We start from the raw sequence: 15,678 nt of genomic DNA, 5'->3' as shown, positions 1-15,678 counted from the left end.
GCTGTTATTTCCTAATGGAGGATGCATCACTGGGTCCAAATGCATGGGGCAGTTGAAGGTGGTAAGGAGCCCAGCCCAGCTCTTATTCCCCACTTACTCCCAGGAGTTGGGAGTTGGGAGAGCTCCTGATCCATATAGTGCCCCCAGAGGGAGTGATGGGCTGCTGGGGCCACACCCTGGGTGTAGGCTGTGGTTGTATAGAGCTTGGGCTAGCTTTCTTTCTCTCCCCCTACTTGGGAGTGCTCCAGTCCCAAGTGATATCCCCAGATGGAGTTGGAGCATTGATCAATAAGGGTATATGCTGGAGCATTGACCAATAAGGGATACCAGCTCAGCACACTGCAGCTGGTCTGGCAGTTCCATGGAGGTCCCCAGGTACTGCTGTGCAAATAACAGATGTTTCAGTTCACTGGCAACTGAAAAATTGAGGCGGGGGGGATGGTTTGGGGTTGATCCCAAAATAAAGTTTTAAAACATGGTCAGTGAGCAGTGGGGGAAAATGATTTCATGTTGGGGAAAAAAAAAAACATTTCATTTCCATTTCAAGTGTTTTATTAACATTAAAAAATAAATTAAATGATGGGAAGTTCAAAACAAAAGTTGTTTTCATTCAAAGTATCCAAAGGATTTGACTTTTTTGGATTTTTTGTGGGGGAAGGGGAAGCAGATGGACTGAAGCAAAAATGACATGAATTTGCAAACTGTTTCAGTATTGCCAAATCTGCCTTTTTTTTTTTTTTTTTTTTGCTTGGGAAACAAATTCAGAAGAATTTTTCTCCCCCAGTACTATTCCCAGTACAGTCTCTGCTGCTGCTTTGCCAGAGACATAAGTCTGAACTTACAATATTTAGTAAAAGCTAAACAGAGTTTCCTGGGATGAAGTAAATACATATCTGTAGCCTGAGGACATTCCCCTGCTGAAAGTCAAAGGTTTGCTCTAAACAATGCAGATATAAGAACTTATCAAAGAAAAGGTTGCAAGAATCCTTCCTAATGGAAAGCATGGGCAACCTAAGTATATGGGTTGCTACTAGTTCCCCCTATAATATCTTAGCCTTCTCAAGAAGCTCTTCTAATTGAGGAGAGGGATGTTTCAATGAAAGGGTATTTGATCAGGAAAAGTCTGACATTGTGGTAACCAGTAAGGTAATTAGGATAGATTCATATATTTCCCTGTGCCGTAGGTTCTCTGTCTGTTAAATATCATTGACTTAGTGTGACCATGTGAAAAATAGACTTATCTAATCTGTGACATGCTACGGCATGGATCCTGGAGCAAATTCATCCTGGTACAACACCATTGACTTCTGTCAGGTTACACCAGCTACGAACTGGCCCCATGTGTTGGGCTGCCATGGGATAAATCAAGCTATGTAGCCGATGATGCCTGACTCTTTGAGATAAATGATGTTGACTGCAATTGGTCCCCAGGCTATCCTTAAACATTTCACAACGGTTCTTCTGGGCTTACTGATATTTGCAGAAGTGTCTGTGAAGTGGCACCACATACCACTATCGTCTTTCATCTCGATCCTGTGCTAGGGCAACTGAGACCAGAGCAGTGTATGGGGAAAGAGGCTTTTCCCCTCAGGGACCCACAGAAAAGCTCTCTCTATTGAGAACTCTCTGCTTTCCAATACAATATTCCTACGAGCTGATTTCCTTTCCCTATTCTAGTTCCTTGTATGAGGTTCTTCTCTCAGCAGGTGGACAAAAAAGAAAATCTCTCTTCATAGGGTGAAATCTCACCCCACTGAAGTCTGACAGAAGTTTTGCTGCATTCATCAAAGGAAGAAAGAGATCAGAATTTTTTTTCCTGCCACATAGGGCTGTCATCTTTAACTTGGACCTTCTCTGTGAGATCAAATGGGGTTTATTTTCAAAGAGAAAGTAGTTTCGATATCCAACAGTCCCTCTTGCTGCAGTGAGAATGTTGGGATGGATGTCAGAAAGTTTGAGGCTAATAAAAAAGGAAGATTTCAGAGTAACAGCCGTGTTAGTCTGTATTCGCAAAAAGAAAAGGAGTACTTGTGGCACCTTAGAGACTAACAAATTTATTTGAGCATAAGCTTTTGTGAGCTACAGCTCACTTCATCGGATGCATACTGTGGAAAGTGTAGAAGATCTTTTTATATACACACAAAGCATGAAAAAATACCTCCCCCCACCCCACTTTCCTGATGGTAATAGCTTATCTAAAGTGATCACTCTCCTTACAATGTGTATGATAATCAAGTTGGGCCATTTCCAGCACAAATCCAGGTTTTCTCACCCCCCGCCCCTCCACACACAAACCCACTCTCCTGCTGGTAATAGCTTATCTAAAGTGACCACTCTCCTTACAATGTGTATGATAATCAAGGTGGGCCGTTTCCAGCACAAATCCAAGGTTTAACAAGAACGTCTGGGGGGTTAGGAAAAAACAAGGGGAAATAGGTTACCTTGCATAATGACTTAGCCACTCCCAGTCTCGATTCAAGCCTAAGTTAATTGTGTCAAATTTGCAAATGAATTCCAATTCAACAGTTTCTCGCTGGAGTCTGGATTTGAAGTTTTTTTGTTGTAATATCACAACTTTCATGTCTGTAATTGCGTGACCAGAGAGATTGAAGTGTTCTTCGACTGGTTTATGAATGTTATAATTCTTGACATCTGATTTGTGTCCATTTATTCTTTTACGTAGAGACTGTCCAGTTTGACCAATGTACATGGCAGAGGGGCATTGCTGGCACATGGTGGCATATATCACATTGGTGGATGTGCAGGTGAACGAGCCCCTGATAGTGTGGCTGATGTTATTAGGCCCTGTGATGGTGTCCCTTGGATAAATATGTGGGCACAGTTGGCAACGGGCTTTGTTGCAAGGATAGGTTCCTGGGTTAGTGGTTCTGTTGTGTGGTATGTGGTTGCTGGTGAGTATTTGCTTCAGGTTGGGGGGCGGTATTTTTTCATGCTTTGTGTGTATATAAAAAGATCTTCTACACTTTCCACAGTATGCATCTGATGAAGTGAGCTGTAGCTCACGAAAGCTTACGCTCAAATAAATTGGTTAGTCTCTAAGGTGAAAAAAGGAAGAGTTTGCCAGTTTCACTTATTGGGAATATGTTCATGTGTCCCTAGTTAGAATGGTTTCAGGACTTTCTCACTACTAGTCAAAACTCCACAGAACATAGAGCTTCTGCTGTCTTTAGCATCATGTATGCCTGGATTATTTGGATTCTATAGTCCACATATTTGGAGACTGTAGCAGGGTCCAGTGATTGCTATACCTGAACTCGCAGTCTTAGATTTAGTGAATTGAGCAGATCCAATCTGTTGCCAATCTATTTTGGATTGTGGTTTCATCAGAGTGAGCAGAACTGGCTATGATCTGCCCTTAGATGGGAGACCTGCAAGACAGAATGTGGTATTGGTGATAAGAAGGTGGCGCTCTTCCTGCTGATTCAGTACTGAACCAGTGTTCAATATGGTTTGTTGGACACTTTACTGCTGAAGAAGAGGTAAAATTGAGGTCCTGACCACTTGTCATGAAAAAAAATCCCGTGATAGTTTTTACAAGAGTAGGTGTGTTAACCCTGGTGTCTTGGCCAAATTCCAGCATGAATAATTGCGTTCTGTATATCTAGCTTTAATCTTCCCCTGAAGCCTGCACTCAATATGGTTAAAAAAATAATAGTGATGTGTGATGCTGTGGTGCTGTTTAAAGACTACTCCCTTCTGCTCTTAAAGTGGCTTCTGTTCTAACTAGATTAAGCTTGGGTGGGGGATGCTTACCTGAGGTGTCATCACATCTCTGATTGCTGTGTTGACATGTGCTAAGTCCCAGTTAGTTACATAGTAGTTTTGGAAGCAATAAAGAAAGTAACTCTAAAACCAGTGACTAAAACCCCTCACCCATGTCCCACCCTTTCCAGTCAGGAGACTTGATTTTATTGAGTCTAATGATATTCGCGAAGGTTTATTCTGAGACGGCCTTGCTAGGCTGAGTTACATCAGTTCTGCCTAGTTTTTTGACTCCATATTTATTTGCTTTTTTGTTGTTTTGGTTGTGGGGTTAATCCCATTGAGAGAACAAGCTTTACACATTTAAAGGAGTAGAGAAGGCATCATGCTGCAAAATTACCAAGTGCCTCTCTGTACAAAACAAAACAAAACAAAACCCTTGTATTTCAACTGGGAAATTAAATCAGGACACATGGTACCATTAAGAACAGTTCTGCTTAATATTTGTTTTGCCCTGTAACTAGAAGCTTAAGGTTGTAAAATATCTTAGCTTTTCAAAAGCCACTGACTCCTCATGGGAAAACTCTGAAAAAATAGTTTTGTATAAAGAGAATTCTGCCCATAGATCTTTTTCTTTTTTTCCCTCCTCCCTACTGGCTTACAGCTGTACCTTTGGGGACTGTAATTTCATCAGCTTGTAGAAAGTAATCAGTATTGGAACGGGTTAATACTTGAATGTCAAAGTAGATGCTACAGGAAATGGCACTATTGATTCACTAGATGCCATTCTTCCCTCCAAAGCATCATAGAATCTGTGCCGTAGGAGGAGGTTGGGTACTGTGTCTCAGATGAAATGTAAAACTTTTTGAAAGAGTTTGGGTTGTGTTAAACATGGAGGCCCCGATTTTGATATGATCTTTCATCTCTAACGTGTACTGAGCTGGGCCCCTAGAATTTGAGGCACCCCAAATCACTAGTCACACTAGGACATTCCAGTTGGTATCTCTACTTAAATTCTCCATACAGTTGCAATGGTGTTCTTCACTACCTATCCTAAACCTTAGTGTGATGTTGCTGCATGCATTAAATAGCTGCTGCATTTCACCCCAAAGATGGCTGCATTTTAATGATGGAACAAAATGGAGCTGTTATCCTGATTGGGGCATATAGGCAATAACATGATACAATTAAATAATAATTTGATCCTGCAGAAACTTATACCTGTTGATAATTTATTTATGTCAGTAGCCTCAGTGACTTCAAATGGGACTATTTGTGTGCAAAATTACACCACATGTGAGAACGTGTCTGCAGTATGGTGGCCTTGCTTTGTAAAAATGCTCTTGGATTCTTCTCTATGGAAGGCAGTATATAAATGTCAGTCATTGTTAATCTACTTTTGGGTGCAATGGGTAAGGGAGTTAATCCCTGGCTCATTTCTAGCAACCATGTGTAATACTTCATCCACCTTAGCATGGCAACCCATAATGAATTCACAATGTAGGGCATGCAGATTTACGAATATTAAAAAGAAATTTATTTGGGAAATTTGGTTGGAGGGTGGAGGTAATTCTCAATGTACATGGTATTTTTCTTGGATTGAAATCGCCATATAAAACTTTAATGTGACTGACTCTGATTGGAGGCTTTATGGAGGATTTAGCATCTGAAATTGGTCTAGGTTTGCAAACTTCCATTATTCTCACATGCCATTTGCATAATACAGGTAACAGATTAAATACAAAGGGGCAAGGGAGTCCAGGCAAAATGATGAAGTTAAAATTTCAATAGACAAGAAGAGAAATTGGTTGCTATGGGAGCAGCAGATTCTGAGACCTACAGAAGAAACACAACTGTGTGCATCCAAAACACAGGCAGGCTAAAGTTCAGGTATGGGTGTAGGTCCTGATCCTGCAAACTGCTCTGCATGGGCATAATATACGATGAACATCTAAAAATGAAAGGACACTGTGGGTGAATAAATTTATTAAATCTTATTTAAAAGAGACACTGAAATCATCTATGCCCAAGTGTAGGTTTTAGCACTTCAAAAACATTATTTTTGTGCCACACAGGAGGGCTTACAAATAAAACCTGAAAATTTATAGAAAAATATTCTATAATTTTTAAAAACATGAAATGCAAATGGAATGCATAGGGTGAGAGAGACTGTTTTAAAATATTCCTTTGAAGTGTTGGAAACCCAAGCACTTTGGCATCTTTCTAATAGGACTGTTTTAGGTATTTGTTAAGGTCATTGAAGTAAATGGAAAGATTGAGTGCTAGATTGGGCCCTAACTGCTGAGAGAGCAGGGAAGTGAAACTGACCAGTCACAAATTTCATTCTTCATGTGGTGTGATAAATTAAATGCATATGATGAAAAGGAAAATAGGTATACATATTCATTAAGCTTTAATAACCAAGGGAGCTGCTAGTAACCCAAGTTATGAGAAATTAAACACAGAACATTATTTTTATCTATAGAGTGTCCCTGTAATTTCAAAGAGTGTGAAATTGGCTTAGATTAGGAGACCTGGTGCCAGAGGGAATAGGATGATGGGAGATTCTCTAAATTCCATGTTCTCACTCACATTACTGTGCTAGCATCTTTCACAAGCCAAAGAGAAAGGAAGGTAAATGGAATATAACAGCAGCAATCCACAGCATCTTCCACTTAATTCAATCATAGGCTAATTAAATAAAAAACATCAGGAACCAAAATAATTTGAATTAAAAATGAATACAACTTCCACCCTTTATTTGATTTGTCCTAGGAAGAAATAACTGGATAATTCAATCACTGACTTAGAAAGTTGCCGTAATTATTACAATAATAAGGAAGGCCAAAATCTGAATGAGATAATAGAAGAAAGAGCCCAAGGCAGACCCATGATAGTGAAAGATGGCTTGTAGCTAAGAGTTGTACTATTCAGACATTGTTATTGATATTTTAAGCACTACCACGTGTATGAGCTATTATATGCACTCTGTGGTCATGTGGATAACCAAATCAGCCACTTATTTCAGTTGAAAAGATGGGAATAGACTCAATAGAAAAAAGATGGAAGGCTTTGTATTCTGTGATCTGCTTTTGCTGTTATCTATTTCTGGGCTATTAAATCAGGAGTTGTTAGCAATATTCTTCACAGACTCCCCACATTACAATATGTATTGGTGTTTGAGAGTCCTGGAAATTGAGTTTGAATAAGTAGTAGGTATTCAAATGTGTGGATGTTCAGCTGCAATAGGTCAATGCTTTTTAGTGTAGAAAATAGTCTCATCTAATGGGATTTTTCACTCTATTTTCCAAGAAGACTAGTATTCTCTGATTTCAACTAGGACAGAAATGCCAAACTCACTGCTTTCTTTCTAGAATTTTGTGACTTCTGCTTCCTGTCCCAGCTGAATCAAGAAGTCTGAGACCACCTAAAAATCAAAACTTCTTGATTTAAACAAAAATAAATTAACCTATAATTAACCTAGGTAGCTGTAGGAGAGAATGCAGGCAGAAGCCCAGCAGCAGAGTGGGGGCTATCCTGTTCATTGCACTCAGTGTAGCATATATGATTACCTGCCCTGTGGCCGGGTGGCATATGTGTGCATTCGGTGCAAGGAGCTCCTGACCCTCAGAGACCATGTACGGGCTTTGGAGGTCAGGGTGGTGGAACTGGAGGAGCTAAGGGAGGCAGAGAGGTATGTTGATGAGGCTTTCCAGGACACTGTAGATTTGTCCCACCTCCTGTCAGAGAGCCCCTGCGCTGTTAAGGAGGATGAAAGGCCCAGAGAAGGAGAGCAATCAACGGGAGCAGAGGGAAACCTTCCCATAGTTGGGATCCTCCTTCCAGATGATGTTGGGGTATCCTCTCACACTGAGGTTACTTCTCTGGGGCAGGGAACTCCAATCATTAGAAAGAGGCAGGTGTTAGTAATGGGAGATTTGATCATCAGAAACATAGATAGCTGGGTTTGTGATGACCAGGAGAACCATATGGGGACTTGCCTGCCTGATGCGAAGGTTGCGGATCTCTCGAGGCATCTAGATAGACTTATGAGTAGTGCTGGGGAGGATCCGGTGGTCATGGTACATGTAGGTACCAATGACATAGGGAAGGGTAGGAGAGACGTCCTGGAGGCTAAATTTAGGCTGCTAGGAAAGAGACTGAAATCCAAGATCTCTATGGTGGCATTCTCAGAAATGCTTCCAGTTCCACGCTCAGGGCCAGGTAGGCAGGCAGAACTTCAGAGTCTCAATGTGTGGATGAGACGCTGGTGTAGAGAGGAGGGGTTTAGATTTATTAGGAACTGAGGAAACTTTTGGGATAGGGGGAGCCTATACGGGAAGGATGGGCTCCACCTAAACCAAAGTGGATCCAGACTGCTGGCACTTCACATTAAAAAGGTTGCAGAGCAGATTTTAAACTAAGAGATGGGGGAAAGCAGATTGCTGCAGAGGCGCACGTGGATCGGGCAGAGAGTTCTCTTAGAGGAGAGTCTACTGATAGAGATTTTCAATGGTTTTGGTCAGGAGGAGAGGATGGAAGAGGATAAAGTATGGGCCAGATCAGACGAGAAACATTCATATAAAGAATCTGACACATCAGAAAAGGACAGACAAGTAAACAGTGACAAGTTTTTAAAGTGCTTGTACATAAATGCTAGAAGTCTAAATGATAGGGTGGGTGAACTAGAGTGCCTCGTGTTAAAGGAGGATTTTGATATAATAGGCATCACAGAAATCTGGTGGAGTGAGGACAATCAATGGGATACAATCATTCCGGGGTACAAAATATTTCGGAAGGACAGAACAGGTCGTGCGGGGGGGAGGGGGAGTGGCACTCTATGTGAAAGAAAATGTAGAATCAAATGAAATAAAAATTTTAAATGAATCCACATGGTCCATAGAATCTCTATGGATAGTAATTCCTTGCTCTAATAAGAATATAACAGTAGGGATCTATTATCGACCACCTGACCAGGACAGTGATAGTGACGATGAAATGCTAAGGGAGATTAGAGAGGTTATCAAAATAGAGAACTCAGTAATAGTGGGGGATTTCAATTATCCCCATTTGACTGGGTACATGTCACGAAATGCAGACACAAAATTTCTGGATACTTTAAATCACTGTTTCTTGGAGCAGCTGGTACAGGAACCCACAAGGGGAGAGGCAACTCTCGATCTAGTCCTGAGTGGAGTGCAGGATCTGATCCAAGAGGTAACTATAACAGGACCGCTTAGAAATAGTGACCATAGTATAATAACATTTAACATTCCTGTGGTGGGAAGAACACCTCAACAGCCCAACACTGTGGCATTTAATTTCAGAAAGGGGAACTGTGCAAAAATGAGGAGGTTAGTTAAACAGAAATTAAAAGGTACAGTGACTAGAGTGAAATCCCTGCAAGCTGCATGGACACTTTTTAAAGACACCATAATAGAGACTCAACTTAAATGTATACCCCAAATTAAAAAACACAGTAAAAGAACTAAAAAAGAGCCACCGTGGCTTAACAACCATGTAAAAGAAGCAGTGAGAGATAAAAAGGTATCTTTTAAAAAGTGGAAGTAAAATCCTAGTGAGGTAAATAGAAAGGAGCATAAACACTGCCCAATTAAATGTAAAAATGTAATAAGAAAAGCCAAAAAGGAGTTTGAAGAACAGCTAGCCAAAAACTCAAAAGGTAATAACAAAATGTTTTTTTAAGTACATCAGAAGCAGGAAGCCTGCTAACCAACAAGCCTCAGCTATCCACCCCAAACACATTACCAGACCCATCCATTTCATCCTCATCCATAACAATTTTATATTCAACAACAAACACTTTGTCCAAACCATGGGAAAGCCATGGATACTAGGTTTGCTCCCCAATATGCCAACTTATTCGTGGGCCACCTTGGCTTGTTTTTTTAATCTGTTTGAACTGGCTTATCGAGAAGAAGGTAGTAATGAGGACAGATGATCTTGTGGTTAAGGTACTGTACTGGTACTCAGGAAATCTAGATTCAGTTTCCAGCTCTACTATAGACTACCTCTGCAATCTTTGACTAATCATTTAATATCTCTGTGCTTTAGTAAAATAGAGATTATACTTCTTTTCTCCAACCCTTTATCTTTTCTATTTAGATTTTAAGTGCTTTAGGGAAGGGAATATCTCTTACTAGTGTTTTATACAGGGCCTAGCGCAGTGGGGCCCTGATCTCATGTGGGCCTTCTAGGTGCTGCTGTAGTACAAATAATAATAACTGGTATTCATGCATCTGGAGAAGTGGGATTTTTACCCACGAAAGCTTATGGTCAAATAAATCTGTTAGTCTTTAAAGTGCCACTGGACTCCTTGTTGTTTTTGTGGGTACAGACTAACACGGCTACCCCCTAATAATTGGTATTGAACATCTGGTATTTTTCAGTCTGTGTCCAACAAGCATCGGAGAGCTAAAAAGCCTAGATCATAAATGTAGAAGCAATTACTGAGAACACTGGGTGTAAAGAGAATTATAAAATGTTTGTATGGAAAAACTCTGACCAAAAATGTTGTCCATTATTTGTATGTCTGCCCAGTGGCTAGATATGCGTGGCCAATTCACACCTTATGAAAGCATGTTGGAAAGTCTGTCCAAGCTGAGAAACATATGAGGCCATAGACTGACTTTGCAGGTAATGAAAAATGTAACAAAACTGTGGCTCCAATATTATGAATATTGGACCAGATTATCATCTGATATAAACTAGCATCATCACTGTGCAATCACCACAGAGTCACATCATAATGAACAGTAAACACAGCACACACGAGTTATTGGCCAGCAATCTTCCTCTGCAATTAATGGAACTTTGCTGATTTATGAACAACAGTTGAGGATCTGGGCCCATTTTTCTTACTTTATAACAAGACTAGACAAAAGAAGGCCCAGTGCTGGAACTTAAAAAGACTAGGGTTCAATTCTGTGCTCCACCACAGACTTCCTGTGTGACCTTGGGCAAGTCACTTAAGCTCTCTGTGAGTCAGTTCCCCATCTGTAAAACAGGGGTGATAACAGGAGTATTACGATGATAAACACACTGAAGATCATGAGACACTGAGATATTACTGTGGTGGGGATGTAAGTACCTAAAATAGACAGATAGAAACAAGAACGTATAAAAATAGAAAGTAATAATTTTTTTGCTCTAGATACAAGAAGATACAAAAGTCTTGTACTTCCTACTTTGGCATTGCATTGGTATTCTTTTGCTGTAGAGATGGGAGTGAGCTGAAAAGTTCAGATCCACATCAGGCACCCCAAAGCACCCAAAAGGAGAGCAGAGTGAAATTTTCTGACCGAAACTTTTCAGTGAAAAATTTCGGTTCAACAACACTAAAACATTTTGCAATTTGACATTTTCAAAATTATGAACAACTTTTCATTCCAAAATTTCCTCTTATTTTATTTACAAAAATTTAAAACATTAAAAAAATGCTCAAAATCCTAATGAAACATTTCATTTTAAGTTGCACAAAATGTTTCATTTGAACCAAAACTATTTTTTCCAACTTTTTAATTTGCTGAAAATTTAAAGTTTTCATTCTTGGTTTGACTTGAACCTTTTTCCAATCTTTTTATGAAATTGCCAGCGAACTGAAAAATCTGTTGTTCACCCTGCTCTACCCTCAAAACTTTTTTTGTTTTTATTTGTTTGTTTTATAGTGAGGTCCCATCTTTGTTATGAGGAAAAGTAATAAAGACAAGAAATTCAATCCTATGCAGAGAGCCAGCACATGGACTATGCATGACTTAACTCCCATTTAAGCTTCACTTTGGGGGCTTAAGCTGTACCAACATTGCACAGGCTTTCTGCTGGCTCTCTGCATAGGGGTGAATTTCATCCTCTGAAAGGAATAAGCTTTGTGGATAGTGAATGAGCTGGGGACACATGGACTGAAATTCTGGTCTCAGTGAAGTCAATGGTGGATTTGCCATTGACATCATCAAGGCCATGATTTCAACCAATGTGTCTTAAGAATTTCTGTTTCATATGGAAGTGGATAATTTGATTTCTTATTAGGGGATTAAAATTGAGTGAAATCTTCTCTCTCTTTTTTGTATGCCTAATAATGTTCCTTTCTTCCCATTTTCTGCTTGTTTTTTGTATGTCTTTTAGAACCTCTTCCCATAAGCAGCGTTTCTATCTATGACTACAAACCATCTCCAGAAACAGGAGTGTTGTTTGAAATTCAGTATCCAGAGAAGTACAATGTTTTCACCAGAGTAAACATAAGCTATTGGGAAGGCAAAGACTATAGAACAATGTTATACAAAGGTAGGAAGAAGAAGAAAAAAAAACTATTGAAAACAATGCAAATATGGTTAATATAAGTATCAACCATCTATTGACACTTCATTATTGGTGTTGAATCTACAGGAAAATAAAAAGGAGTGTCAAGTGACCTGTAGGTTTAACATAATTAGTGATTCTAATTATTTATATTTATTATTATAACTACCCATTTAAATAGCCTATATGTTATAGAGATGTAGGAACCTCTCCGTAGTTGAGATGGCCACTCATCTTCAATTTTAAGGCCAATTCCTGTCCTAGCTCTAATATCCACAGAGAAAGGAATATTGTCCTCAGTATTGGAACATGAACACTGAGGATAGGATAGAATTTTCCCATCCAAACTGAAATTAATTGGGCAAGGGGTTCCCAATTTATGACATCTCAAAGTAGACATGTTCACTGGAATCTAAAACATGTTCTAATCTCTTCTTTCAGTGCTGTTTCGTAGCCAAAAAGTCAGAAAGAAGAAGAGCTACAATCTAGTTTATAGAACTCATGTGGAGATATAGGGTGAAATTCTGGCCATATTGATGTCAGGGTCAAAAGCCAGGATTTCACCCCGAGTGCCCAAGACCAAAGATTAGTTGCTTGAACAGCTAAATGTAGCAGGTATTAATGTTATGAATTGTAACATCGGAACGACTGATTGGCTCAGAAGGGCTTAAAATGAGATAACAGGAGACTGACAAAGAGACGTAAAACAATGGTGCTGACTGAAGACCTCTTGTGCTTCCTACACAAGCAGAGAGCTAGTGTCAGTGCCGCAGCTGCCGTAGAACCTCAGGGTGACGAACACCTCGGGGATGGAGGTTGTTTGTCACGCTGAACAAACCGTTACGGTGGTTCTTTCACAAGTTTACAACTGAACACTCAGTTAATACAGCTTTGAAACTTTACTGTGCAAAAGGAAAATGCTGCTTTCCCTTTATTTTTTTTTAAAATAGTTTACATTTAACAGGATACTGTACTGTATTTGCTTTGGGAGTGGGGGGCAGTCTCTCCTGCTGCCTAAGTGTGTACTTCCGGTTCCCAGTGAGGTGTGTGGTTGACTGGTCCGTTCGTAACTCTGAGGTTCTACTGTACATCACAGCTCAGGAAATTATATTCTCATGACAAAGCACATAAACTCTTCTTCAGGTTTCAAAGGGAAAAGTATTCTTCATTTTCTCTCTTAACCTGTTAGGCAAGGTTGGTGTCTGTTCCCACAATCCATACCACAGCTCGGTCTGTTTCCGTGATAAGTGAATGCTTGGCAGCAACAGCTACAGTTGCTGCTAAACCATTTCCATGACAAGATTTTTGTCTCCACTCATTCATAAGTTTCTGAAATATTCACCTTTTGGGCTGAAATTTTCCAGGCTTAGACTCTCCTCCTAAAGGGGAAATGCCATGCCAATGAATGTGTTGGTAAAAAAAAAGATTTGTTTCACTGAGTTTTCAGCCAGCTTTGCAGAATCAGCTGCAATTTACTGAATGTTATCCTGAAAGTATTTTGGGTTGGGAAAATGTAATCACCCCTAACATTCCATGGCAATGTGATGACAATGAATCAGATCATATTCTACCTTCAGTTATGCTGGTTTAAATCTGAAGGTACTCCCACTGAATTCAGTAGAGTCTATAGTATCCGATGCAAATTGAGCTTGTCCTATGAGAATAACTCTGAAAAGTGACAAAAGGATCTGGATATATACACACACACAGTACCCAAAGGGTTAATACTGTAGATACCTTATTTGCTGAGAATTGCACAATAGCCAACAGAATTGCCCTAACAAGCAAATGAATTTTATTGGATGCATAATACATAAAGTCACTACATAAGAGTTGCCATGCACTTCTGTTCCAAGGGGTGGGGGGAGTAGTGAAATCAACAGCAATATTTGTCAGCCTCAACCAATGGTTGACTTCATGGCTGTACAGCTGCTATAAATAAATAAATGCACCCTGGCTTTTTGTTTGTTTATTTGAGGCAGGCATTAATCAGCCACAAAGTCCACCCCCCTGCCCCGAAATAGCCCGAATTTCCCCCCACTCCCACATGCATTAATGTTAGGGATTAACCCAGATCTCGGCATTACAAACTGGGCCCATTTCTGCCATGTGTACAAAGAAAGTTGTCCATTGACTATCTTATCCTGAACATGATGTCTTAATTCACTAGAAGACCAGCGAACTTTTGTATGCAGTTGTTACAGGGATTTGGAAGCTTTTTTTCTTTTTATTAGCTGTTCTTTGATATGTTACTGTCATGTTGAATAGGGTTGCCAGTCGCAATGATCTTTCCCAGGAAAATCGTTCATGTTTATTTTGCTGCTTTTTGCATCTAAGTACCTTTGACAATCAGTAAAAACACTGGCAAACTCAATTATTGGCATTTTATCACTTAAACTGGGCTAACCTATGTTAAATATCCAAAACGTTGCTCATTTAAAGTGTGCCACCATGTTATCTGAAAGTGAACATTTGATGTATGTCGGGTTGTTGGTTTTTTGTTTCTGTGTTTTTTTGCCCTTCTACAGATTTCTTTAAAGGTAAAACAGTTTTCAATCACTGGCTGCCAGGAATATGCTACAGCAACATCACATTTCAGTTGGTGTCAGAAGCAACATTCAACAAAAGCACGCTAGTGGAATATAGCGGTGTCAGGCATGAACCCAAACAGCACAGAACAGGTGAAGAAAATGTGTATATATACCATTGACAGCATGTCTACATGCAACACAGTGCAAGGAGTAATGTCTCAGTGTTTCCATGATGAACATGTACTTATAAAAAGTACGTACTGCCTAAAACAAGATATTCTAGGCTTTCTCTCCAGGGATAAGAAGCAATTTGCCAGCAGTTACAAATTACCACACACCTCTTTCCACAGCAGAATATATTTATTTAAGGGTAAAGGAATAAAGAGAAAACATATAACAGGTAACAAACGGACCAGAAATTGGCCATCAATCCTATGGGGGCTCTGACAGGCCAAAGTCCTTCCAACATTTCAGCAAGTGTTGGGGCCCTTACTGGGACCAAAGGTTATGTCCATTGGCTGGATCAGAAAGAGAAGGCCATTAGTCTGTTTAAACTCAGCTTTTTACACCAAAAGCCCTTTCTTTGTTCCCCTTAGGCCTGTTGGAACTAGTATATGCCAACCATCCTAGAAGTAGCATTTCTCTGGAGCTGTTTACAATCTCAGGGATTGCAGTAAACACTCCCCACTGTTTTTCAGTTCCTGGATGAACTGCAGTAATCCTTCTCCCAAGAAGCTAAATACAATTCCTAGCCCACAATGTTACACAGAACATTCATAAATTTAATACAGTACAGTCTACAAAGGTACTGAATGTGGCTGCAGTCTGTTACAGCAGCTATTGTACAAAATTCTCCAGTTAGAAACCCATGCTGTGTATCATCTGAAATTTTAAGATCAAGCTTTCCCTTGATATAAAGCGTTAACTTTATTCTAGATGTTTGCACAAAGCTGGCTGCTAAAATTGAGGGAAAAGCCATATAGTGATCAGGATGACATTTTACATCCTGAGTTGTTGTGCTGTGTATTAAGATATTTTTTCAGTATTTCTCAACACTTTCACAGTTCCACAAAAATAATTTTCCATGCACAAGAGGATGTAAAAGGTA

General features: G+C 39.8%; 1 protein-coding gene across 4 annotated transcripts in view; it reads left to right on the top strand.

The window, feature by feature from the left end:
* Positions 1-15,678, top strand: part of PTPRO (protein tyrosine phosphatase receptor type O) — a 211,640-nt gene that overhangs the window by 122,855 nt on the left and 73,107 nt on the right. For all 4 annotated transcript variants that reach the window (XM_007060563.4, XM_043539323.1, XM_037877059.2 and 1 more), the window contains exons 3-4: positions 11,866-12,024; positions 14,568-14,720. In XM_007060563.4, the coding sequence (XP_007060625.2) occupies positions 11,866-12,024; positions 14,568-14,720 (312 nt within the window). The remainder of the gene's footprint in view (positions 1-11,865; positions 12,025-14,567; positions 14,721-15,678) is intronic.

This window comes from Chelonia mydas, chromosome 1, assembly GCF_015237465.2.
Source record: "Chelonia mydas isolate rCheMyd1 chromosome 1, rCheMyd1.pri.v2, whole genome shotgun sequence".
NCBI classification, from domain to species: Eukaryota; Metazoa; Chordata; order Testudines; family Cheloniidae; genus Chelonia; species Chelonia mydas.
This window is presented reverse-complemented; position numbering and strand designations above follow the sequence as displayed.